The sequence below is a fragment of the Boeremia exigua genome (assembly GCF_020726555.1).
Source record: "Boeremia exigua strain MPI-SDFR-AT-0100 chromosome Unknown C7974scaffold_4, whole genome shotgun sequence".
Classification (NCBI taxonomy): domain Eukaryota; kingdom Fungi; phylum Ascomycota; class Dothideomycetes; order Pleosporales; family Didymellaceae; genus Boeremia; species Boeremia exigua.
The window spans coordinates 2,129,606-2,153,105 of record NW_025763521.1 but is presented as its reverse complement, the minus strand read 5'-3'; the positions used below and the strand labels follow the sequence as shown (position 1 = coordinate 2,153,105).

Below are 23,500 nucleotides of genomic sequence, written 5' to 3'. Positions count from 1 at the left end.
CGATATCAGTGGGAAGGGACAGAAATTATTGGTCGTGTTGCGCCGTTGCTTCGCACCGACAGTGAGAAGTACAAGTCGGACTACCCGATCTCGAACTCGGCAGAGAAGAAGTCTACAAGGCCGGTCAATCCCTGATCCCTGCCCAGTGCGCCTTCAAGTCTACCCATGCACTCTTCATCGCCGTCTTTGGCTCCCAGCGCGAGAAGCACAAGCTCCTTCAGACTACCAGCGACATCACTGACTGCAATGACTTGGTCTTTGCTCAGTATTGTCTCGACGGTGCAGTGCGGAAGAAGTGTAGCGACTGTGGTACCCGCTACTGGTTTGTGTTGCTTCAAGGGGGCAGGAGCTGTTGGCGTGACGTGAGTCTGACGCATGGGACTGACTTGCAATCGAGGGTGTTGATCATGAGGCCGATGACCTGGATACTGCTGCTGCTGATGTAGGTGATGATGATTGACTGGCAGCCTGCGGTCGTCCCTGGCGGTGAACTGAAACGAACGCGGGTTGCCCTCTGCAGGTCCATCAACTTGCGAATTGAGATCACACTGCGAGGTGGCCGTGAGATGTGCTCTGACTGCTATGCCCTCAATTCTCATCGCTGAACGTCTGGATGCCGGAGGCATTTCGCTCTCAGGGTCCTTGATGAGATCCGACGACATCAACGTTTACAGCTGTGAGTACACTACTGATGTCGAAAGGATGAGCTTTGTACTAGACGCAGGAGAATCTGACGTACCGCATGGGTCGTGGAAGCAATCTACATACAAAGACCATTGACGTGGAAGACTACGCACGAAACTAGCGACTGGAGCTGAGCGATCAAATGCAAGCAAAGCCTATGTGAGCATGCATATACGAGACTGTGTTCAGAAGAGGGCACATCGTCAGAGCTTGGGTTGCAGGGGTTGACGCACGTGGCTTGGCGAGAGAGGCAAGAGCGACTGATGGGCCCATCAGCTCTCCCAGGAACCATGCCCTAGGGAGTTGTGATCAAAGTTAGAATATAGTAGGAACTTTGTTTGTTATATTTATGACCATATAGCTGATCCAAGATAGTGTACATACTATACATCTCGTGTGACAAGAGTCGCAAAGCGCATTCCTATCATCTGTCTATAAACGGGATGGGTATCATGAGAGGAGAAAATGTTTACAACAGGCGGTGCAAGACGGTATAGCGGTAATCAACGGTTTCCTCGGTGGGCTAGAGGATTCGCTCAGGAAGTGACATGATCCACCCCTCAAGATTTGGATGACACCAATACTCAGCGCTGAGATTGGCTGTCATCCGTTGCGGGGTGCTCCTGAGAAAGAGCTGATGTTTGTGTTGTCAGGTCTCTTACACTTGCAGGCTTTTCAGTTTCTGCTTGCTCTCTTAGTCTTTTAGCTTCCTTTCCCTTTGCAACGGCTATCTTTGCCTCAGCTCTATGCTCATCTTCCGTCTTTTGATGCTCGGCGACTCCACTTCCTCTCCAGAAACTTAGCAGCTTTCCTTGCTGCACGGGATCGGGCTGCTTCCTTCTCAGTTCCTCGAGCTCGCTCTTGACAGTTGTCAGTTCGACCTGCAGCTCTTCAAGGTCCTCCCGGATATCGTCTCGAGCATTTTTTGCTTTCCTTCTTTGCCGCCACTGCTCAAACAAAATGACACTTATACCGACAGCGAAAATGAATGCCTCAGAGACGAAATTGGCGCCGGTCTCGATAGCCTTCTGTTCGGAGAGGGGACGGATGCGTGGCTTGAATTTCTCCTCGGTTCTCTTCTTTATGTCCTCCCTCTCCTTCTCCGTCATCTCTTCCTCGGCCTGCATCTCTGCCTCTGTCTTAACAGTGGGTGTTGCATGCTTGTCTCGTGCGGCTTTCGCCGCCGCCACTTCCTTCTTGATCTGACGATCGATCACGGCCGGGTCCTGTAGGAGACCAAGACGCATCCTCATGTCGACTCGGTGAATCTTCTGTGCGAAACTGACACATATTCTGCGGAAACGCTCATGTTCGTGAGCATTGCGCTTGATGGTATTCTACCCGATGTAAGCCTTTCTTCAGTCAGTTGCAATTTCAGGTCTTACGGCCATCGGCTTCGCGAGCGTCCTCACGAACAGTGAGGTGATCTTCAGTGTGAGAGACATGCTGGGCTGCACAAATATGCTGCAACAACACTCGCTATAAAAGGCAATTGGTGTCGCAGAGGATGATCATAGCAATCGTGTTCCAGTCGCACACACTACAGTAATAATGCGCCAGATTCAGAGGGGCCGGTGATCAGGAGCGAGCGTTGTGCAGAGGTGATGGCTGCTTCGAGGCTGCCTGAAGTTCCGTTCCGTAGCTCGGAATTTCCCCAACGCCGACGTCACTGCGCCTGCCACGGGCAGATTGCAGGCAACGACAGTGAGACAACAGTGTTCATGGTCAGAATTGGGAGAAAGAGACCTGCAAGCGATTTCAGTGTCTCTCGTGACTGGACAACATGGGTCGTAATGCTCTGCAGGATGTGCGTCATGAAACCAAGCACACGCATGAGCTTGGTAGCGACAGGGGTCTGGCATAGCAACCGCTTAGCTGTTTGTTTAGCCCGCCCCGAACTTCAACACCAGCGTCCACGCCTCCACGGCATTCGACATTCGACCGCCCACCCTTGGAATGTCTGCCCCATCCGTCCACGCCGAGCCACCACCAGAGGTGGTGCACGATCCCGAAGGCCTGCAATATGAAACTGGGCCACAGCTCGGGAAAGGCGGGTTCGCCATCTGCCACCGCGCAAAGCTGCTGGGCCACGATCACCTGGGCAGCAGTACAGTCGCTTTGAAGATTGTTAGATCAAAAATGGAGCCGCCCAAACTGGCACAAAAGGTGCGCGGACTGCGCCTATGCACGACCCATCCATGCTGACGCGTCGCAGTTTGTGACTGAGCTGCAAATCCACTCGAAGCTGGCCCATCCGAACATCGTCGAGTTCTACCGTGCCTTCTCGTTTTACTCGAGCACCTATGTCGTCCTGGAGCTATGCGAGAACGGCTCCCTTGCCGACGCCATCAAGAAGCGCAAGTATTTCACCATGCCCGAGATTCGCAGATTTATGGTCCAGACATGCGGGGCCATCAAATACCTGCATCAGCGCAACATCGTGCACCGCGACCTCAAGACCGGTAACCTCTTCCTTGACAAGGATATGAACGTCAAGGTCGGCGACTTCGGTCTTGCTGCCTTACTCCTCTCCCAGAACGATTACGGCGCGATCCGGCGAACGACCATGTGCGGTACGCCGAACTACCTTGCCCCCGAGGTTCTCGAAAAGACCGGCAAAGGCCACGATGAGAAGGTCGACCTGTGGGCGATTGGCATCATGATGTACACGCTTGCTGTTGGTCGAGCGCCTTTCCACGCAGCGAAGCGCGAAGACATTTATCGCAAATTGAAGGCGCGAGAATACTCCTGGCCGGACCCAACAAAGTGCGCAAACGAAATCACAAATGACTTGCGCGATATCGTATCACTACTGCTTGTACACGAGGACGATCGACCCACACCGGACCAAATCGTAGCACACCCGTTCTTCAAACTGGGAATGATTCCTTTGGAGCTAGACAGCGGATGCACTTCGAAGATTCCGAGATGGCCTAAGGAGCGCGCACCTTCGGCTTCAATCATAAGGCGAGGCTACACTGAGGAATGGTGGACGCTGTGCAAGGCCTCAGCCGTTGGCGAGTACGAGTCGGGGAAAGCATTCGGCGCATACGGAAGCAGAAGGAACAAGACAGTCGCTCGTGATTGCCAGAAAGAAATTGAGGCTGGCAAGCAACCCAACATACCTTTCAGCAAGGATGTTGTATACGTGCCTTTTCCTGCACGGGTGCAATGGCCTCATCAAGCTGCGCCTGGAGGGTTGAGCGAGATCTCAGAAGAGAAAGAGTCCTCACAAGAAGGTCAGGCGTTGATAGAGACATCTGGGAACGACCGTTTCAACGGACGTCTGCCTCGCGTTCGAAAAGCGATGCGACCACCGGCGTTGAAAGAGAATGAGCCAGTGACGGCAAAGGAGCAGATGGCATCGACGGAGCCAGAGCCAGCTAAAAGGATATTAGACAAGCAACCCACAAGGTTACGTGCGGTTCGCAAGGTCTCGAGCTCTGCACCTTCAAGTGAAGCCACGGCGCCTGCGCCAGCACCATTGCACGTACCAAGAGAGACAAGACCAACGACACGAGCCCGTGCTGCAAGGGAAGGGACGAAAAAAATGTTGCAAGAGACGGAGACCGGACTCCCTGATCTCCCGCCACTGCGCCCGATCAGGACAACCGTGAAAGTGACGGAGAACCCAGAACCTGCGCCCCAGTTCGGGATATCGACACGAAGCACAAAACTTTCAACATCTATCCGAAGCGAGTCGAGATTTCGCGCCGTCGGTGCCGAAATATCTGCTACCGATCCAGTCACAGTTTTGGCGCGTCTATACACATTTCGAGACAATCTCGCCCGAGCTCTTGAGAAGAAACCCTCAAAATCAAGGAGAGAGCATCCTCCCAAGTTGCCGTTTGTGACAAAATGGGTCGACTACTCGCGTAGATATGGAGTTGGCTACGTCTTGGATGATGGTAGCATCGGAACCCTACTCACGGGCAACGAGCAGAATCCGGTCACGGCTGCAATCGCTATCGACGGATATAACCACTTGAAGAAGAACGGCAGGAATCGCGAGGCCGCGAAGAGCGTTCCCCTCGACTATTACACAACTGTCAAGAAGGACCGGGGACTCTGCCAAATCGAGATTCAAGATCGCCGACGAACCGAAGAGATTCGAACTGTATGGCACAAATTTGGGAAGTACATGTGCGCGACTTTCGGTGATGAGGAGTTGGTCGTAAAGGAAGGTCCAAAACAATCAAACTTCGTCAAGTTCTATCAGCGCCTTGGCAATGTTGGTATCTGGGGGTTTGACGATGGTTCTTTTCAAGTATGTTCAGTGGCAACGAAGACATTTGGGCCCGACTAACTTTTTCTTAGTTCAACTTCCCAGACCACACAAAGCTTGTATTGTCGTCGGACGGAGGATATGCCAGTTTCCTGTGCCTTCCATACGAAGCAACCGCTCTACTTGAGGCGACGGGCAATGTACCTTGGAGACACGTCAGGGCGCGTGAGACCCTAAAGGGGTCTCTTCAGCAACTATTATATGGTTCGGCAGACAAGGCAGACGGTTACAAGGAAGTCACTCAAGGCAACCACCTTCGAGAGAAAATCGAGTTCATCTACGCGGTCGTTGAAGAATGGGTGCGAGAAGGGGGCCTCGGTCGCCTTATCGAACCTAAGGAGTACTCGTGGACCGGACCGCAGCTCGAGGAGACCAAGCGACTGGATTGGGCGAGTGTCGGTCGTTCTGGTGGCGATGTTTTCTCATGACCTTTCCTTTTCAATTTTAAGCCTTGCGCTTTTGTTTCTCGATTTGACAAGCGTTGGCGTTTTGGGTATTTTGGACATTCTTACTTTCGGCATTGGCATATTCCGTGGCGTATCCGTCTTCGTCGACGATGTTGTGGGAGTCTGTGTTCGCTTTTCATTCGAACCCTCGTTCATAAAGTCTTGCATGCCTCCAGGCTGGATCGGCGCATTTTGTAGCATAGCGTTTGCAACGCGAACAGCAAAGTCATTCATGACCACCACTGTCTAGTGCTTGAATGCTCTTTTGTTGCTGCCTGACTAGTGGTGGGCCGCGTCATTAACAATGAGTCTTTGCAGAAGGGATCCTTGGCAGACTGTGAATGCAGAGGAGTGAGTTGTGCGGCGGCGGAACGGCTTGCGCGTCACTTGTGTAACTGCACGTAACAGGGTGTGGCTGTGCGGGCTGCCGTACTCGCTGCAACATCCGATACGGCCGACGTGGGCTGTGACATCGTCGGTAGGATTGCTGAGGCGTAGGGAACGCTGCCCACTAATCTTACTCACCACACTTTCGCTGAAGGCCGCTCCTTCTCTTCTCACACATTGCGCCTGCACACCCTGATCGATTCCACACACTGCGCCTCTACCTGCTGTGAATCGAGTGCAGCAGCGCACACGACACGCCAAACGGGCGACCACCTAACACTCCGGAGGTTGCGGTCGGGCATCAGCCATGGTACACCCGCCCACACCCGCCACCACGACTCTGCAGATGCTGACGAGGATATTGTAGGGTGCTGTATCTAAGCGCGCCGGGCGCAAGAAGGATGCTGCCGCCGCTGGCGGCGCTGCTCGTCCTGGGCAGCCGCAGTCCCAATTCGCGACCAAGGCTGTCTTCGAGACGACCAAGAAGAAGGAGGTTGGAGTCTCAGATCTGACGCTGATCAGCAAGATCTCGAACGAGGCTATCAACGACAACCTAAAGAAGCGCTTCGAGAATGGCGAGATCTATGTGCGTCGACCTGCCCCCGCCAGCCCCGCGCTACGTCAATGCAACGCGCCAGACCGAGATGACAGTAACTGACGGAGGCGCAGACATACATTGGACACGTTCTGGTATCTGTGAACCCGTTTCGAGACTGTATGTGGGAGCGCGAGGGTCTTCAAAGGAGATGTGCTAACAATTGGCAGTGGGTATCTATACCGAACAAGTCCTGGAAAGCTACAAGGGCAAGAACAGACTGGAGGTATGGTAGTCAGTCCCACATCCATGCTCGTATCTGACGCGACTAGGTACCGCCGCACGTCTTCGCAATTGCCGAATCGACATACTACAACATGAATGCCTACAAAGAGAATCAGTGTGTCATCATCTCTGGTGAATCTGGAGCAGGAAAGACAGAAGCCGCGAAGCGACTCATGCAGTACATTGCAAAAGTCTCTGGTGGCAAGGGCTCGGGCATTCAGGAGATGATGGACATGGTGCTGGCCACAAATCCACTGCTCGAGTCCTTTGGAAATGCGAAGACACTGAGGAACAACAACTCATCACGATTCGGAAAGTATCTTGAAATTCACTTCAACGCACAGGGCGAGCCCGTAGGAGCAAACATCAACAATTACCTACTCGAGAAGTCGCGCGTGGTCGGCCAGATCACGAATGAGCGCAACTTCCACATCTTTTACCAGTTCGCGAAAGCAGCCTCGCCCCAATACAGAGGTTAGCTACAAAGAAATTGGAAGCGGAAAAAGGAATACTGACAATTCTAGAAACATTTGGACTGCAGCAACCGCAATCGTACCTCTATACAAGCCGGTCGAAATGCTACGATGTACCAAACATCGACGATAATGCCGAATTCCAGGACACACTGAACGCCATGAAGGTCATTGGTCTACAGCAGGCCGAGCAGGACAACATTTTCCGGATGTTATCTGCAATCTTGTGGCTCGGAAACGTATCGTTCATCGAAGACGATCAAGGCAACGCCACCATCGCAGATCAGTCTGTAGTCGATTTCGTGGCGTATCTCTTAGAGGTCGATTCTGCGCACGTCAACAAGGCTCTCACCATCCGAATTATGGAGACGAGTCGTGGTGGACGAAGAGGTTCTGTCTACGATGTGCCTCTGAACCCGGCTCAGGCTTCATCGGTGCGAGACGGCCTGGCCAAAGCAATTTACTTCAACCTTTTCGATTGGATTGTTGAGCGCGTAAACCTGTCGCTGAAGGCGCGAAGCACCTCAGCCTACTCCATTGGTATCCTGGACATTTACGGATTCGAGATTTTCGAGAAGAACAGTTTCGAGCAGCTGTGCATCAACTACGTCAATGAGAAGCTCCAACAGATTTTTATTCAATTGACGTTGAAGGCTGAACAAGAAGAGTACGAGCGGGAACAGATCAAGTGGACACCGATCAAATACTTTGACAATAAGGTTGTGTGCGAGCTGATTGAAGAAAAGCGACCACCCGGTGTTTTCGCAGCGCTCAACGATGCTTGCGCCACAGCTCACGCCGACCCTGGAGCCGCAGATCAGACCTTTGTGCAGCGACTCAACGCACTCTCATCGAATCCTAATTTCTCGCCCCGCCAAGGACAGTTTATCATCAAACACTATGCCGGAGAGGTAGCATATGCTGTGGAAGGCATGACTGACAAGAACAAGGATCAGCTTTTGAAGGACTTGCTTAATCTGTTGGGACAAAGTGCCAACCCATTTGTTCATACACTCTTCCCGAACCAAGTCGATCAGGACAACAGACGACGACCACCCACGGCTGGAGATAAGATCAAAGTATCAGCGAATGATCTCGTGACAACACTCATGCAAGCCCGACCATCATACATCCGTACTATCAAGCCCAACGAGAACAAGTCGCCAAAAGAGTTCAATGAAGCAAATGTACTACATCAGGTCAAATATCTTGGCCTGCAAGAGAATGTCCGGATTCGCCGAGCTGGATTTGCATCTCGTCAGACTTTTGACAAGTTTGTGGAACGATTCTTCTTGCTGTCACCCAAGTGCTCGTACGCTGGAGAGTACACATGGACCGGAAGTTATGAAGCCGGTGCTAAGCAGATCTTGAAGGACACCAATATTCCAGCCGAGGAATTCCAGATGGGCGTAACGAAGGTCTTTATCAAGACTCCAGAGACACTATTTGCACTGGAGACGATGCGCGATCGTTACTGGCACAATATGGCCATTCGCATCCAGCGAGCCTGGAGAAATTACCTGAGCTATCGTATCGAGTGCGCCACACGGATCCAGCGCTTCTGGCGCAAGCTGAACGGCGGCAAGGAGTTTATTGAGTGGCGTGATCAAGGCCACAAGGTACTTGCAGGCCGAAGAGAGAGGCGAAGATACAGCTTGGTAGGATCCCGAAGGTTTATGGGTGACTATCTTGGTATCGCAAACCGAGGCGGTCCAGGCGAAGTAATCGCACAAGCTATCGGAATCTCCAGCAATGAGGAGGTGCCATTCTCGTGTAGAGCAGAGACCCTAGTGTCTAAGCTAGGTCGTTCGAGTAAGCCGGAAGGACGCATGCTCATTCTGACCAAGCGGAATGTGTACATTGTAAAGCAAGTGCTGGTCAACGGGCAGGTCCAGATTCAGGCCGAGAGAACGATACCTGTCGGCGCTATCAAGTTCGTCAGCGCGTCCAAGTTGCAGGATGACTGGTTTTCGATTGGTGCCAGCTCACCGAACGAGCCAGATCCGCTTGTGAACTGCGTATTCAAGACGGAATTCTTCACACAATTAACGAACGTCTTGCGAGGGTCATTGAATCTTCAAATCGCTGACACGTAAGTCGATTGACGCTCGGTCATTAGAACCACACTGACTAATAGCAGGATCAATTACAACAAGAAGCCTGGCAAGCCTGCATCGGTGAAAGTCGTGAAAGATCCGGGTGCGCGAATTGATACGTACAAGAGTGGTACAGTCCATACAGGACAGGGCGAACCCCCAAATTCTGTCTCAAAACCTACTCCGAAGGGCAAACAAGTTGCTGCCAAGCCTATCACCAAGGGAAAGCTTCTGCGGCCCGGTGGTCCAGGAGGAGGCCCGTCAAAGCTCGCCAGCCGTCCTGCGCAGCCGCGACCTGTGCCCGCTCCTGCCGCCGCTCAGTCACGAGCAATACCTCCTGCTCCCATGCCAGCTCCGGTACAATCGCGACCCGTACCTGCTGCAGCGCCTGCTGCATCCACACCCCAGCTTCGACCAGTACCACAGCCTGTGGCAGCCCTCAATGGATCAGCAAACCACTCAAGATCATCGTCAGCATCACGAGCACCACCCCCACCTCCACCGCCGCCCGCTGCGCATGCTGCACCTAAAGAACCCACATTTAAAGCTCTCTACGACTTTGCTGGGCAGTCAGCTGGTGAGCTAAGTCTGCGCAAGGATGAAATCATCCTCGTGACGCAGAAGGAAAACAACGGTTCGTCCCCGCATTTCCCCACCTTTCCAGTGTCGTGCTAATCAACCTCTAGGCTGGTGGCTAGCTTCCCGCCTCGACAAGTCTGCTTCAGGTTGGGCACCCAGCGCCTACCTCGAAGAGCACATCGTCAAGACTGCACCCCCACCGCCTCCGCCTGCGCCACCCGCACGCCCCGCGAATGGCAAGCCGAAGCCGCCTGCACCACCGGCCAAGCGTCCCGCGGCGCGCAAACCCGCTCCCGATAGTAGAGATAGTGGGTATTCGGGGAGTGCGAGCGAGACGGGGGCACGAGATAGCAGTGGAAGCATTGCGGGTGGGTTAGCAGAGGCTTTGAGGCTAAGATCACAAGCTATGCAGGGGAGGAAAGGAGATGAGGATTGGTAGAGGTTTGTCGGTTGCTGATTGAGTAGTGTCGTGGGTATATACGTAGAGACCGATGTGGATGGTACTGAATTTTGAACCAGTAAAGCAAAAAGCTACTTAGACTTGGAGTTATACATATTGATTGATACGAGTGACGCGTGACTTCGATGGACTGACCATCAGCCTATGACAACGAAGATATGAAATTGCAATTCATCGTTACGAACGCTCACTGTGTTTCGGCCTGACTGAACGCAGCAAGCAAACACGACTAGGAAATACTAAAATTCCTTTCAACGGCCCAAATGGGCCATATGCACTCCCACGAGAATCTACCCAGAAGGGCTCCTTCCGCGGTGCCCCCGATCTCTAGATGAAATGCCCCCTCCCTCCGCTTAGAAAATCCACTGGAAGCTTTCCTTGACTTCAAAGCTGATTCTACCCCTGCACAATAGTCAGTTTTTGCGCGCGAAAGTGAAGCCTGGAAGGGTACGTACCTGATATCCGCGCTACTCGCGCCAACGAGGACCTCAAAGAAGCCCTCCTCTGCAATCCACGCGCCCGTCTGCCCAAGGCTCGTGTCAAAGTATCCCACGCTGTACTTGTCGAGCTTCATATCCACCGTCTTGGTCTCGCCGGGCTGTAGGAAGACCTTCCCGAAGGCCTGTAGTTCCTTGTCCGGGCGTGGCAGGCTGCTCTTGACGTCCTTGACGTAGGCTTGCACGATTTCGTGCGCAGCTACACTGCCGGTGTTGGTCACGGGGACGCTAAGCGTGATGTGTCCGGTTTCGGTGAGCACGGTGGTAGACAGTGTAGGCGTGCCGTGAGCGAAGGTGGTGTAAGTCAAGCCGTGGCCGAAGGGGAAGAGCGGTGCGATCTTTGAGCGCTCATAGTGGCGGTAGCCGACGTAGATGCCCTCGCCGTACACGGTTGTGAGGTTCTCGCCCGGCCAGTTGTGGTACGCCGGGTTGTCCTCGATACGCACGGGAAATGTTGTAGGCAGCTTGCCGCTGGGCGATGCGTTACCCAGGAGCACATCTGCGAGCGCATTACCGGCTTCTTGGCCTTGGTACCACGCTTGTAGGATTGCAGGAGCGCGATTCACCCATGGCATTGAGATGGGCGTTCCGGATTGGTTCACAACGACGGTGCGCGGGTTTGCTGCAATCACCGCTTCGATGAGACGGTCCTGGCTGCCGTCCTTGGGAAGGTCCATCGTCTGGCGATCGTACCCTTCAGACTCCCACTCGGCATCGAGACCGACAACGAGGATTGCAATGTCTGCATCGCGTGCGATGTCGGCAGCCTCCTGGAGACGGTCGATGGCGTCTTCTTCTTGGTAACCGATGCGGCAACCACCATAGTCGTAACGACGGCCAATGATAGAAACCTTTGAAGCTGGACGGACTTCGCTGGTTGACTCGATCAGTATCTCGACAGGCTTGTTGGCAGTGAGACGAATAGATTTGAGGACGTCTTGAGATGCAGAGAACATAGCCTCTCCCTCCTCGGTCCAGTCCCAGTTGTCGATGAAAAGCTCGCCATCAAGAAACATGCGTCCAGGTCCCACAGAGGCGAAGCTGAAGCTGTGGTTACCGGTCGTCTTAGGGGTTAGAGTTGATTTGACCTTGAATGAGAATGCTGGTAAGAGTTCCATCGGTGCAGAATCCCACAGCCATAGATCCGTGCTGACCTTGTGTTGAACAACGGCTGGCTCGCCCTTGAATCTGTCTCCACGGTAGTACTCAAGTCGTACACCTTGCTGACCGTCTGGGGATGTGCAGTATGGTGTAGCGAGTGGCAGCCACTTTGCACTATCACAGCCCTGTGCAAACGTGAGCTCTCCGTCAAAACGATTGCGCATTCCATCCCACGGACTGGTTCGGTAGTAGGGGTTGAGGCCTGCGCTACCACCACCGCTCACGATTGCTCGCTTGACATTTGGCCCTATGAGCGCAATCTTTTTCGCGTTCTTGATGGGTAGGACGTTGTTCTCGTTTTTCAAAAGCGTCAGTCCTTCGACACCAGCTTGGAGAATGAGGTTCCGTGTCTCGACATTGTCAATGGATTGTTCGGGAGCTTCAGGAGTTGTGTTGCTCAACCCCTTCGTACGATCCACAAGGTAGAGGACCCGTGCAGCAGATGCCTCGATGTCTTCCTTTTCTATTTCGCCATTGTCAAGCGCTTCTTTGACCTGTTCAATCTTTCGCCATTTCGAGGGTCCGGGCATCTCAATGTCCACGCCAGCTTTTATCGAAGGTGCTGTAGCATATGTACCGGTCCAGTCAGAGATAATGGCTCCGTTCCATCCCCACTCGCCGCGTAGGATGTGTTTTATTGTGTGTTCGTTCTCATCAGCATGAACACCATTGACCAGGTTGTAAGAGCTCATGAGAGCCCATGGTGAGGCATCACGGACAGCAATCTCAAATGGCTTGAGATAAATTTCACGGAGCGGTCGTTCTGCGATGACAGCGTCGTAGGCCTGGCGTTCAGTCTCCTGCTCGTTACCGACAAAGTGTTTGATGGTTGCGGCGATACCTTTGCTTTGTAGGCCACGCACATACGAGGCAGCAAGCTTTCCCGTGAGGAATGGATCTTCGGAGTAGGACTCGAAATTACGTCCACCTAGTGGGGAGCGATGCATGCAGACTGTAGGTGCAAGCAGAACATCTGCGCCGCGAGCTTTGCACTCCTCTCCCAAGTGCCGTCCAATCTCCTCCATCATGCCCACGTTCCATGTCGAGGCCATGGAGATTCCACATGGGAACAGTGCCGCCTACACAGTCAGTCATCGGACAACATGCAGCTTGATACTGTCTCGCAAACTCACGGGCGTGCCATTTGTAAAGAACTCTCCTCGAGCGCCGTTGGGACCATCCGTTGTTTTTATAGACGGTATTCCCTTGTCAGGGATAGGCATCGTCCGCCAGAAGTCTACTCCGGCCAATAACGATATCTATAGTGGTTAGCATATGGTAATGAAGGATGTTGTAACGTCGCCTATAAATGCACCAACAGAACGCCGCCGGTCAGATGAGGTCGAGCGACGAAAACCATTTGTCATAACGGTAGATAGACGAGACTGGATACACGAGTAACTAGCTCTGATGCGAAGATGTTGACGACTGTGCATAGGTTGCTCTTCGTTACACGGGCCTTGACATACCTGCTCTTCCAGTGTCAACTTGGAGGCCAGCTCCTTTGCCCTGTCATCTGGCTTCTCCAGCGAGTATAGCTTCTTTCCTGTCATGGCGTCTCTCTCAGGTGTTGCCGTGGGCGTAAGTGATGGAGTGACAGTATTGACGGGAGTGACTTCAAAAGTTGCTTGTTTGAAATCAATGGTCTTATTGTCGTCTTCTGTGGGGCTAAGGGTGCCCAAATGCATGGTAGTCATAGCGAATCAGCCTCGTTACTCGTTCGAGAAAGTCGGAGGATTCGAAGGAAGAGCCGCGTGTCACGCCGGTGTCGACAGGTCGCTGTGACCTCGAACCCTAAATACGTGACCTGAAGGTGGGGTGGCAGGAAAACGAGTGACTTTACAAGCGTGGGATCCAATGCCAGTGAATGGTCATCTTTTAGTACTCTGAGCGCTCGAGTATCAAAGCATAGACCACTCATCGCATGGACCCAGAGGAAAGCACGTAGAATATCCGGGTGTATTGAGCACAGGGCTTGTACCTAGTTGCGGCACGCATGCTCGTCTCAGATCTACTCCTTAGGTACTATTGGTCGACGGGACAGTAATGAACCGAAGTTAAAGCGCGACGGAATTCATCTGCAGCTGAAGGAGGCTCTCGAGCGATTTCGATCTAGATCCAAGCGCGCCAGGGCTTGACTGTGGCAATTGCAAGCGTAACATGCGCGTGTTCGACGCAGAAAGCTTGTCCGAATCACGATGGGGAAGAGTAATGAACAGCCGACCAGGTCCACTGCGATAGCTTGAAAGAGAAGCACTGGATGAGTGCATATTGAGGCAGTCATTGCAACCGTTGCATGCCAGCTGCTTGCCGTTGTGGTAAGCAGCCATGTCTGTGATTCGACATTAACAAAGCGGCGACGGCGGTCCTGGAGTGCGGACCGGGCGTGGCTGCTCCGGGCCTACTATGGAAGGCTTCCGGAACTCGACTTGAACGGTCGAGTGGTGGAGAAACTGTTTTGAGAGGTTGTGCGGGCCTTGTTGGCGTCGGAAGGAGCGGGAACGACAGCGGAAGCAGGCCCGAGCGACCGGTTGGTGAGCTCCGCCGGCCCGCCAGCTACGGCCACCTTTTCCCCAGACACGTGCGTTGAGACAGATCGTCGCATCTGCATATACGCGGGCGTCTGTGCAGCTCTCATTGTTGATTCATACAATTCACACCTACGCTCCAGGGATGATGATTCTAACGATGGCATGTGAACGACTTCACCGCAACTCTGTTGAGAAGAGATGAAGCAGGCGCATATTGAGTCCCGGGGGCCTGTACAGATCTCGCACCGCTACTCCGAACCCATCCACTTTCGAGCATGATGCCTGCCCAGATGGAACTTGCTGGGACAATTATCATCCTCAAAGTATTCAGCAGATCACGCAGATGACCAGAAACTTTCGACAAGGGCGATCACCGCTTCAATCGCGCCGGAACTCTTCCGTGTTGCAGCTCGAGACAAGGAGTACTTGATGCAAATGAAGTTTTGATAGCTTAATCTGCTTAAGATAGTGTGCGGGGGAGGATCGAAATCACGAACAAGCGACGACCTGAGCAAGCGAGCTTGACGCTGAGATGAACGGCGGTCGTTGTATCCTCTACTTGTGCCGGTGGTTAAGGTGGGTCCCCTGGTTACGGATGATCAGTCGGACACGGTGAGCAGGAAGAGGGTGCCGAGTGTCCATCGAAGAATTCTTGAGTCTTCGTCAGCAAGCTTGCAGATGACAGGACTTGGGTTCAAGAGTGATAGGGCAGTCTCGTTTACGCGGAAGAACACGAATCATGATATGGATATAAAGTTGGTTATCAAACCAAACGCCACGACTGCGTTGCGCAGTCTCACATGCACGCTCCAACGCTTAGCCCATACACTCAGGTATACAACTGTCCACAAGCCAGTAAGCAAGCATAAACCACCCATCCTCGTTATGTGTTTCGTGTTCGAGATGTGCAATTCGCCAGACGCCGTATTCCTGAAATCAAATTATCCCTCTGCCATCTCAACGTCCTCCTCCCCTGATTGCTGGGCATCGTCAATTCCCTTCTTGAAGACAATCTTCTTGGAGTCAACCTCGTCACGGCTGAGATCCCTCATCCAAGTGTTGTTGCGCACAAGCTTCTCTTGAGCTCGCTCACGCCTTGTGTCGTTAAGGGCCTTGAACTGCTCATTCGGTTGCGATGTGCTCTCGCTGATGCCTGCACGGACGGTGTCCGGAAGCGTGAAATACTGAACGCCGCCGGTACCGAAGGGCTCGCTGTTGATGAACGTGATGTTGTAGGTTTGTGGGCTGATTGAGACCGTAATCTTATCGCTGTGTTTCACAACATCAAGACGATCATCCTGCTGGGGAAGGTCTTCCACCTTGGAAAGGCGTTTCTTGAGGTAAGGATATTGGACCTTTGCGTGGTCCACCTCTTCGGTGGGCTCTACAGCTTGGAAAGAAGCGAGGTATGCGCGCCAACGCCTGGTTCGGTCCAGTGCGCTTGAGTCGAATGTGGGATCGTCCTTCTTGAAAAGGCGAACAGTAGCTTCTGTCTTCGCAGGATCCTGGCAAGGGGTTAGTCTATACCGAGAGCCAAAGTTGGGGTGACTTACGTATGTGATGCGATAGGTGTCAGCGTCCTTTGCATACTTCTCGACTGCCTTCCTGTAGCTAATCTCGTTCTTGTGCGACGTGGTGTCATTGACTCGGTCCTTCCTGAACAGGTTGTAGATGTCAATGCTCTTGTCCTTGCTGTCAGAGCTGACTACGACAAGAGCAAAACGGACGAGTGAGTTGATGAGCCTGTCGAAGCTATACATCTGCCAGCCGATCTGCAAGTAATACCGTCGCAATGTCTCTTCGATGAAACCCATATCAACTTCACCGAGGATCTGGTCTTGAAACATCTCCAGCACTTGCTGATAGAAACTCGCAGACGAAGACGTATCCTTAAAGAAATCATCCGGCTGCTTGTCCAGCATCTTGAGTTGTCGGGCCGCCTTAGGTTCCATTGCGCGACTGACGACCTTGCGGACATTGTCCTCGCTCTCCTTGAGCTTCAGCAATCGCTCGTATAGGTAAACGAACATTCGGAAGAAGCAGTAGATAGACGCATTGGCATACATGTTGTATTCAATACGTCTGTATGGCTCGTCGTGCTCGATTTCCTTGTCATCAAGAGCTGCAGGCTGTGCTGAGTACTCCACCCAGCTACCCGCAGCTTGCTCGTCACGGCCATTGGAGTTGGAGCTATCCGCGGCAGCCTCGTCTTCGACACCTGAAGCGATCTCTGGAGTTGTATCCCGGCTTGCTGACGCAAGGCTATCATCTTTGTCTTTGCGGGACTTGCCACGTGGATCGAGTACGTCACGTCGCAAGTCACCCTTCTTCGGTTTTTGCGATCGCTGGCCAAGATCGTCGTCAGGGCTTGGTGTGTCATCGCCGGACTCGTTGGGTGTCTCGCGGCCTGATGTCTGGACACGCTGCTCGAATTTGGCTTGGTCAAGACCGAAGAATAGAGGCACAAACTCCTTGATGAATGGAACCACCTTGGCGTATTCAGTGCCGCTGTTGTTATCCGCGAACGTGATCATCAGGCGAGCGACGTCAAAGAGAACCTCTTCGTCCTTGAATGAGAAAGCGAACTGGTACTCAGTCTGGGGAATCTCCTGGACTTGTCGCAGACGCTTCTGCTCCTCGTAACGGACGAGGACCTCGTTGGTCAAAGACTTGGGCTGGAATTGACGCTTGTCGGCCTGCTTCACAGATAGACTCTGATGATCCAAAGACTTCCAGAAAATCTTCTGCGTCTGATCGCGCCAGACCCTTTCCCATTCACGCTGAGCAGCTTTCCAGTCTTCCAGCTTGCATTTCAGGCGGTGCAGCAAGACTGGTACTACGCTCCAGGGCATGGCAAACAGTTCTTTGATGACGTCCTTGCCCCTGTCGCGGCCGTAGATCTTCATAATGACGCGCTTGTAGATAGTCTCGCTCTGTCCTCCAAGGCCGGCTGGAAGCACGAAGTTGGTACGGTCCTCTTGCTTCATAGTCAGCAACTGGTTCGCAATTGGCTCTAGTTGCTGAATGGTGCGACTGCAAGCCTCGATGTTGAAGTCATAGTCGTGACGCTCTTCTTCGATCCTGTGAAGACCTTCTTCAAATTGATTCTTGCGATGAGCGATAAACCCGGAGTCTTCGGAGGCCCACGTTGGATGAGAAGCCCACTCGTCGTTCAGGACGGACTTGCATAGCTCATCACGGCCGCTGCACACCCGCTCACGCTCGCGCTTTGGCAGCAGACGGTAGCTAGGCCCAAGACTACGGCAGTTTGAAAGTGACACCCGAGAGTTGACAGTCTTGGGACGAGTCTTCTGTTGATCGTCGTCTTCACCCATGTACTTCTTGAACCAAGCAAACAGTTCTGGGTTGCCCCCAATGAAGGACTGTGCGCGATAGAGAAGGAGCGTTTTGTCAATCAGGTCCTGTGAGTAAAGGTTGCACAGCTTCAAGAACTCATTCATTGTGTTCTTGTTGCCAATGAACTTCTTCACACGGTCGAAGAAAGCAAGCTCATCCTGACTTGGTGTGGTTGTAGTTGTTGGCGGGATGGGCTCCGGCAGTGCTGGCGTGAGAGTTGGCGAGACCGGAGGACCTTCAGGTACGGTCTGCTTCGCGGCATGGCCAGTTTTGGCGCGCTTGTTTGCAGCGCTCGGTCCCAAGGTGCCGCCACGAACGTTCGACATCGTTGGTTCCTGAGCCATTGGTGTGGGCATGGGCGCTGCCACTGGCCCTTGTCGGTCACGTTTTCGCTTGTTGTCACGGTTCGCAGTAGGTGTAGGAGCAAAGTTGCCCATGGGAGGCAGTCGTGATTGATCTGCGCGTGGGGTTTGCTGAAGGTTTGGCGTCTGACCATACCCAGCAGCGTCGCCACGAACATTGCTCAGCATAACCGCATCTTCAGCATGCCTCGCGGCTTGCTGCTGTGCTCTATGCTGAGCGGCTGATTCCGGTAAGAACTGCTTGAAGTCTTCCAGTAGATCAGGAGCAGCGTTGAACAATCCGGTGACTTGGGCATAGACATCCTGAATGGGTTTCGACTCCCGCTGATATGTCTGGAGAATCTCCAGGAACTGCTTGTAGATATCAGGTTGTGACGCGAAGCGGTTCTTGATCTTGTTGACGTAGCTGATGGCATGATTGAACTCGACTGGACCACGCTTCTCAGCGCCAGGGCCACCCATCTGAGCAACCTGGACCGCGCCATTCAGTGCCTGCACAGGCAGAGCAGCAGATGCGTCGCCGCTCAATGCAAGCATAGAACGTCCGGTAGCTGCAGACACTGCGTTCTGAAGCTGAGAGACGCCCTGCTGTTCCTGTTGGTGTGCAAGTGCGGCCGCCGAGGCAGCAGCATCTGGGTGTGGGCGCGTAGTCGCCTCTGGTGAATGCGGTGCAGGTCCTTGCTGCCCTTGCTGTGCGCCATACAGTTGCTGAACAAGATTACGGTTGTTCGGCGAGAACAGCGACTCAGCGTGCTCTGGTGCCCTCTGTTGCTGGGGCCAGGGTCGTCCTTGAGTTGTTTCATAGAATGCAGCCTCTTGTTGAGTTGCGACGCCGCCGTTTGTGGCTGCGCTACGTGGGGGTGACAGAGGCCTTGGAGCAGGCATAGTCGAGACCATTGTGCCCATGGGTGTGGTAACCCTGATCGCATTTGGATCTCCATTTGTTCCACATTCAATCTTGTATCCCGGAGGCAGGAATGTGTTGAAGCCTTGAATCAAGTTCGGATTGCCGGCGAAGAGTGTGGAAACGCGTTCAATGACACCAGGGGTGTCAATAGCACCGCTCTTGAAATCCTTCATGATATCCAAGAAGCGGTTGTAGACATCGGGATGATCGGCGAATTGGACTTTGACTTGGTCAAGGTAGCTTAGAGCGTCCTAAAGCAGATTTAGTGGGGTTCCCAAACAAGCAGGCCTTGGACCACTTACATTGAGGATTGGTTGTTGACCCTGACCCATGCCCATGGCACCAGGTGGGCCAGTAAATGGCATCAGCATCTGAGCCTGTGTTGGCGCTTGCACAGCGTGCTGCATGCGCGGCGTGGTCTGGTCGTGCTGAGCAGGCGCATTGCCGTAGAGAGGGCCCGCAGCGTTTGGCCCTCCTGTCTGGCCAGCCAGTGGGTTTGCTCCTACCAATGAACTTGACTGACCGAGCAGACCGTTCGGTCCAAGCACTGTTCGTGTCGATGGGGCTACAGCAACGGGCTGGTGGATCTGGATTGGCGCAGAGTGGTTTTGGAGCGCAGCTTGTTCGCGCTGCTGACGCTCGTGCATCTCTCGATCGCGTTGCTCAGCCTCGCGCTTTGCATGTTCTTCCTGCTGCGCAGCATGCTGGGCCGCGTGCGACTCCATTATCTCGCGCTCTCGTGTTTCGCGTTCGCGCAGCTCTCGTTCCCTTTCTGCGTTGGCCTGTTCTTGTAGTGTGCCTTGTTGCTGCTGCAAAGTCTGGGAGATGCCCGGTAGGGAGTACGGTGGACCCTGTGGCATCTGGTGTCCTTGCGCGACCGGTCCTGCCTCTGTTGAAGGCGCTCTTTGCGCAGATTGGTGGGGCGACGAGTGTGGAGGCTGACCCGACAAGCCAGGAAGCGGCGGCAGGTTTTGATTGTGGGCCGCAGCCGCGTTCGATGAGTAGAATGGCTTGTCTAAGTTGGGGTCAGTTGCGTTTGTAACCCCGCTGTTGCTGGGAGACGTACTAGAGGGGGGCGGGAGCACAGGCCCTGGGGCTTGCGCAGGTGACGCGTGTGTGGGAGCTTGCGCGTTTGGGTTGTTTGGCCTGTTGTGAAGGTGCTTGTCAGTTCCCACGTCTACAGCGTGCGATCGCCTGATGGCGGCTGGATCCCTGAGATCTGGCGCGACAGGTCCACGAGCGGGGCTAACGTACCCGTAGGAATCCAGCGGACGCGCAGGCTGTCTCTGGTTCTGCTCCGCTTGTTGTTGCGGTGTCTGCCCAGGCGCCGGTACCTGCGACGAAGGCCATCCTTCGCGATGTGCTGGATTCATCTCGGCGTTTGCGATTCTGTGGCGGTAGGGGATGCAGCGAAGACACCGAATCGACGCGTACGCGGCCGAAGAGCGGTCTTGAGATTGTACAAGGCTCGACTAGAGTCCAAGCCAGGTGCTGGAACCCTGTGTTTGCGCGGTGGCTGCTAGGTGGTGGCTGTGGGTGCAGCTGCTGGAGGGAAGAGGAGCAGTCCAGCTCGAGCTGGTGTTGGTCTTGGGTTTTGGCGGTTAAAACGCCAGGAAAAGAAGGGCCTGCGCCGTGGAATTATGTCGCCATGTATTGCGACCCTAGAGCGACTCTTCGTGTCGTCGAGGCTGTTGACTGCCGTGGTGAGAGCTTGACCAAGATGCTCACAAGTTAATCCGCGCCGACGCTAATCCTACTGTGGCCATGTCGGCCACTGACTTGCCGAGGAGAGCGCGTCATTTTCCCGATGACGGCCTTGAGTGCGCGTTGCGTGCTGAATTTGGTCCCACAGGCCACGGGAAGTCTGAAGTCGCGTTTCAATTAGGCCTGAATCGTGCAGTCGCACCAGGCCACCAATGACTATGATTTTATTACACCAAAAAAGCACTGGTGCAGGATTCAGGCAGGTCGTGAGGAGGAAACGTTCATCTGTGAAGAAGCTGGGTATCAATATTACAAAAACTCCTATGTCTATACAAGCCTCCACATAAAAACCTCAAACTGTAGTTAATTGAGCCTATCACTATTCGTCCTGTTTGACTTTGTCATCCTTGAGAGGATCATGCTTGTGCACAAAATCATCAACCCAACTTTCAATCTCATCAGCCTTATCCGTGAGCCAATCCCACCAATGCTTATGTGGCGGCTTACTGCTCGTCGCAGGCGGTGCACTGGTTGTTGTACTTGTCTCAGTTGATGTGGACACACTTGCTTCTAGCGAAGCAGTCGTTCCCTCAATCCCTGATGACGAAGCAGCAAGGCTGGATGATGAGGACATGACTGCAGATACGGTCGCTGCAGGAGTGGGCGCGGAGACCAACGAGTGAATACCGACAGGGTCAGAAGGCGTTTCGTTGGGCATGTCATCTTCGTCGTCGTGGAGGCCGACCGGCTTCAGAGGGAGACGCATCGTGCCATTGTTGGGTGCCGGAGTCAAGCCAATGGAATCGCAAATGATGTTGTACAACTCGATATTTTCTGTCAGACTGTCAGCACCATGTCCCTGGATATATTTATGGTGAAGCCTTGAACTTACGAAAAGGTTCCATGCGACTCCCTGGTGTGTGAGGGAACGCTGGGCCACGAGCAACAAAAATGGCCCTCATAAGAGGGTGTTCGTGATCATAGCCGTGCAGACCGCGCGGATGATATACCTCGCCATTTTTCTTGCCCTCTTCAACGTCGAATTCGCTTTTCGCAACGATCGCCCAGCCTGCTTTTGGTATGATCCAGAGTGGAGCTATGCGGTCGTTCTGCGAAAAGTGGTAGCGCTCAGGCATGTTTTCGCGTAGATATATCTCGATGTTTGGGTTGTCCCCGTGTTCGCGCTTGATCTTCTCGTACAGTGGCTGAAGATTATTGGGGTCTTTGAGTCTGAGGCCATACAACGGCCAGCCATCAATGTGTGAGAGCTCGGCGGGATCGACAAGGTCCTCTAGCTGGATCATACGGGATACATCGGTAGTGGCCATGCCGTGATCAGAGACGACAACAACATTGACAATGCCGGTGAGGTTGCGCTCTTGCAGACCCTTGAGAATACCGCCAATCAAAGCGTCTGCGCTGGAGATGGTTTGACGAATCTCCGTACTGTTCGGCCCATACCTGTGCCCATCGCCATCGACATTGGGTACATACGCTGCGATGAGTTGCGGACGAGGGACGTCAGCCTTCGCGCCTATGTCTTGGGGACCAGGTACGTCGAGTAGATCCATAATGCGTTCGACTTTTCGATCCAGGACCTCTGAGCCGTTGTACTTGTCCACGTATGCAATTTGTTGGTTGTCGATTTGTGCTTCAGATCCTGGCCACATGTGCACCGCTGTCCTGACGTTCTGCCTCTCTGCTGTCACCCAGAGCGGTTCCCCGCCCCACCAGAATGGCTGGAGACTGCGCGCAGGATCGGTGTAGAAGAACTCTTTCTCAAGCACCGGATCCCAAAAGCTGTTGCTTACAATCCCATGCGCCTCAGGATACATTCCAGTTGCCATTGTGTAGTGGTTTGGGAACGTCACGCTGGGGAAGCTGGGTAGCATGTATTTTGGGGAGATGCCTTCAGCTACAAACTGGTTGAGCGTGGGCGTGAGGTTGCGGTACAGGAAATCGGCGCGAAATCCGTCGAGCGAAATCAATATCGTTGTTGGCGCGAAGAGAGAGGTTCCGTTCGAGACAGCAGTTGCCATAAATGCTGCTGTAATTTGGCTGTCTGTGGGGTTTGAAAGACGGTATATGAAAGCAAGCAGTACGAGGAAGAAACCTGTGATCGACGTGTAGATACAAACACTTCGCAATCGCCTCGATCGCTTTGCCTAAATCCAACGTGAGCTGCATCTTCTCAGCCTGCGCGAAACGCCATACCTTCTTTTGCACTCTACTCGCGAGTAACCGCTGCTCATCACTCTCAGAGCTCCGTCCCGTGCGCAACAAGCTCGAGCTCGACTCGCCAATTCCCTCCTCTGTGTCGTACGTGGGTGTGCTGGCCCCTGAGTTGAGACCTCTCTTGCGCTCGACCATCTCAGCTTTCTTCCTGCCGCCATCGCGCTTCCCAATCTTTACGGCAGAGCTGAACAAGCCGGAGATCCCCTCCTTCTGTGTGAGCAGTCGCTCGCGCTCGTCCTCAGATTCCAGTATATCGTGATCCGCGTCTGACAGTTCCGCGGAGGGTCGGATGTCGTAGTCGTCGCTGTCAGAGGCGTCGTCGTAGCGCGAGCCGCCAGCAGCTCTGCCGTTGTCCACTCGTGACTCTGACGACATTTTCAGTTTCGGATTGTCGTTGCGCTACCTGACCATGACAAGTACGGGTGTTGTGCAGCGTTGAGCGCTCACACGTCGAGGGCTGAGCACCTCGATCTCGCTCATTCGCGCTACGGATACTGTAGCGCGACATGTTTCATG

General features: G+C 53.6%; 6 protein-coding genes across 6 annotated transcripts; 1 reads left to right on the top strand and 5 right to left on the bottom strand.

The window, feature by feature from the left end:
* Nucleotides 1-742, bottom strand: C7974DRAFT_156088 (uncharacterized protein). The gene has a single exon (XM_046135873.1). The coding sequence runs from the start codon at nucleotides 660-662 to the stop codon at nucleotides 81-83; it is 582 nt and encodes a 193-aa protein (XP_045999419.1). The 5' UTR covers nucleotides 663-742; the 3' UTR covers nucleotides 1-80.
* A 269-nt stretch (nucleotides 743-1,011) lies between these two features.
* Nucleotides 1,012-2,560, bottom strand: C7974DRAFT_356407 (optic atrophy 3 protein-domain-containing protein). Its single transcript, XM_046139594.1, has 2 exons — nucleotides 2,070-2,560; nucleotides 1,012-2,021 (listed from the first exon to the last, which is right to left on the bottom strand). The coding sequence occupies exons 1-2, from the start codon at nucleotides 2,127-2,129 to the stop codon at nucleotides 1,269-1,271; spliced, it is 813 nt and encodes a 270-aa protein (XP_045999418.1). The 5' UTR covers nucleotides 2,130-2,560; the 3' UTR covers nucleotides 1,012-1,268.
* A 38-nt stretch (nucleotides 2,561-2,598) lies between these two features.
* On the top strand, nucleotides 2,599-10,318 carry C7974DRAFT_462457 (P-loop containing nucleoside triphosphate hydrolase protein). Its single transcript, XM_046146203.1, has 10 exons — nucleotides 2,599-2,850; nucleotides 2,900-4,951; nucleotides 5,002-5,364; nucleotides 6,170-6,388; nucleotides 6,472-6,517; nucleotides 6,568-6,623; nucleotides 6,670-7,096; nucleotides 7,147-9,187; nucleotides 9,236-9,825; nucleotides 9,878-10,318. The coding sequence occupies exons 1-10, from the start codon at nucleotides 2,641-2,643 to the stop codon at nucleotides 10,207-10,209; spliced, it is 6,336 nt and encodes a 2,111-aa protein (XP_045999417.1). The 5' UTR covers nucleotides 2,599-2,640; the 3' UTR covers nucleotides 10,210-10,318.
* On the bottom strand, nucleotides 10,319-14,031 carry C7974DRAFT_391040 (glycoside hydrolase superfamily). Its single transcript, XM_046141535.1, has 4 exons — nucleotides 13,358-14,031; nucleotides 13,022-13,147; nucleotides 10,686-12,967; nucleotides 10,319-10,632 (listed from the first exon to the last, which is right to left on the bottom strand). The coding sequence occupies exons 1-4, from the start codon at nucleotides 13,583-13,585 to the stop codon at nucleotides 10,584-10,586; spliced, it is 2,685 nt and encodes an 894-aa protein (XP_045999416.1). The 5' UTR covers nucleotides 13,586-14,031; the 3' UTR covers nucleotides 10,319-10,583.
* Nucleotides 14,032-15,047: 1,016 nt separating this feature from the next.
* Nucleotides 15,048-20,550, bottom strand: C7974DRAFT_156000 (uncharacterized protein). Its single transcript, XM_046135871.1, has 5 exons — nucleotides 20,300-20,550; nucleotides 20,112-20,191; nucleotides 19,348-20,060; nucleotides 15,973-19,296; nucleotides 15,048-15,924 (listed from the first exon to the last, which is right to left on the bottom strand). Exons 1-5 carry the CDS (start codon nucleotides 20,416-20,418, stop codon nucleotides 15,361-15,363), a joined length of 4,800 nt encoding a protein of 1,599 aa, XP_045999415.1. The 5' UTR covers nucleotides 20,419-20,550; the 3' UTR covers nucleotides 15,048-15,360.
* Nucleotides 20,551-21,026: 476 nt separating this feature from the next.
* On the bottom strand, nucleotides 21,027-23,469 carry C7974DRAFT_356392 (alkaline-phosphatase-like protein). The gene is made up of 3 exons (XM_046139593.1): nucleotides 22,964-23,469; nucleotides 21,642-22,914; nucleotides 21,027-21,583 (listed from the first exon to the last, which is right to left on the bottom strand). Exons 1-3 carry the CDS (start codon nucleotides 23,357-23,359, stop codon nucleotides 21,129-21,131), a joined length of 2,124 nt encoding a protein of 707 aa, XP_045999414.1. The 5' UTR covers nucleotides 23,360-23,469; the 3' UTR covers nucleotides 21,027-21,128.
* Between the last annotated feature and the right edge of the window lie 31 nt (nucleotides 23,470-23,500).

Excerpts from the sequence above, each read along its gene's own strand:
- C7974DRAFT_391040 (XM_046141535.1), bottom strand. The coding sequence starts at position 13,585 with ATGACTACCATGCATTTGGGCACCCTTAGCCCCACAGAAGACGACAAT. Across the intron at positions 12,968-13,021 it reads TCTTTACAAATGGCACGCCC|GCGGCACTGTTCCCATGTGG; the intron begins GTGAGTTTGCGA and ends CTGACTGTGTAG. Across the intron at positions 10,633-10,685 it reads GCGAGTAGCGCGGATATCAG|GGGTAGAATCAGCTTTGAAG; the intron begins GTACGTACCCTT and ends ACTATTGTGCAG.
- C7974DRAFT_462457 (XM_046146203.1), top strand. The coding sequence starts at position 2,641 with ATGTCTGCCCCATCCGTCCACGCCGAGCCACCACCAGAGGTGGTGCAC. Across the intron at positions 4,952-5,001 it reads TTGACGATGGTTCTTTTCAA|TTCAACTTCCCAGACCACAC; the intron begins GTATGTTCAGTG and ends ACTTTTTCTTAG. Across the intron at positions 7,097-7,146 it reads AGCCTCGCCCCAATACAGAG|AAACATTTGGACTGCAGCAA; the intron begins GTTAGCTACAAA and ends TGACAATTCTAG.
- C7974DRAFT_156000 (XM_046135871.1), bottom strand. The coding sequence starts at position 20,418 with ATGAATCCAGCACATCGCGAAGGATGGCCTTCGTCGCAGGTACCGGCG. Across the intron at positions 19,297-19,347 it reads GTCAACAACCAATCCTCAAT|GACGCTCTAAGCTACCTTGA; the intron begins GTAAGTGGTCCA and ends AATCTGCTTTAG. Across the intron at positions 15,925-15,972 it reads ACACCTATCGCATCACATAC|GATCCTGCGAAGACAGAAGC; the intron begins GTAAGTCACCCC and ends ACCCCTTGCCAG.
- C7974DRAFT_356407 (XM_046139594.1), bottom strand. The coding sequence starts at position 2,129 with ATGTCTCTCACACTGAAGATCACCTCACTGTTCGTGAGGACGCTCGCG. Across the intron at positions 2,022-2,069 it reads CGCTCGCGAAGCCGATGGCC|AATACCATCAAGCGCAATGC; the intron begins GTAAGACCTGAA and ends TACATCGGGTAG.
- C7974DRAFT_356392 (XM_046139593.1), bottom strand. The coding sequence starts at position 23,359 with ATGTCGTCAGAGTCACGAGTGGACAACGGCAGAGCTGCTGGCGGCTCG. Across the intron at positions 22,915-22,963 it reads CGAGTAGAGTGCAAAAGAAG|GCAAAGCGATCGAGGCGATT; the intron begins GTATGGCGTTTC and ends CGTTGGATTTAG. Across the intron at positions 21,584-21,641 it reads GAGTCGCATGGAACCTTTTC|AAAATATCGAGTTGTACAAC; the intron begins GTAAGTTCAAGG and ends ACAGTCTGACAG.
- C7974DRAFT_156088 (XM_046135873.1), bottom strand. The coding sequence starts at position 662 with ATGTCGTCGGATCTCATCAAGGACCCTGAGAGCGAAATGCCTCCGGCA.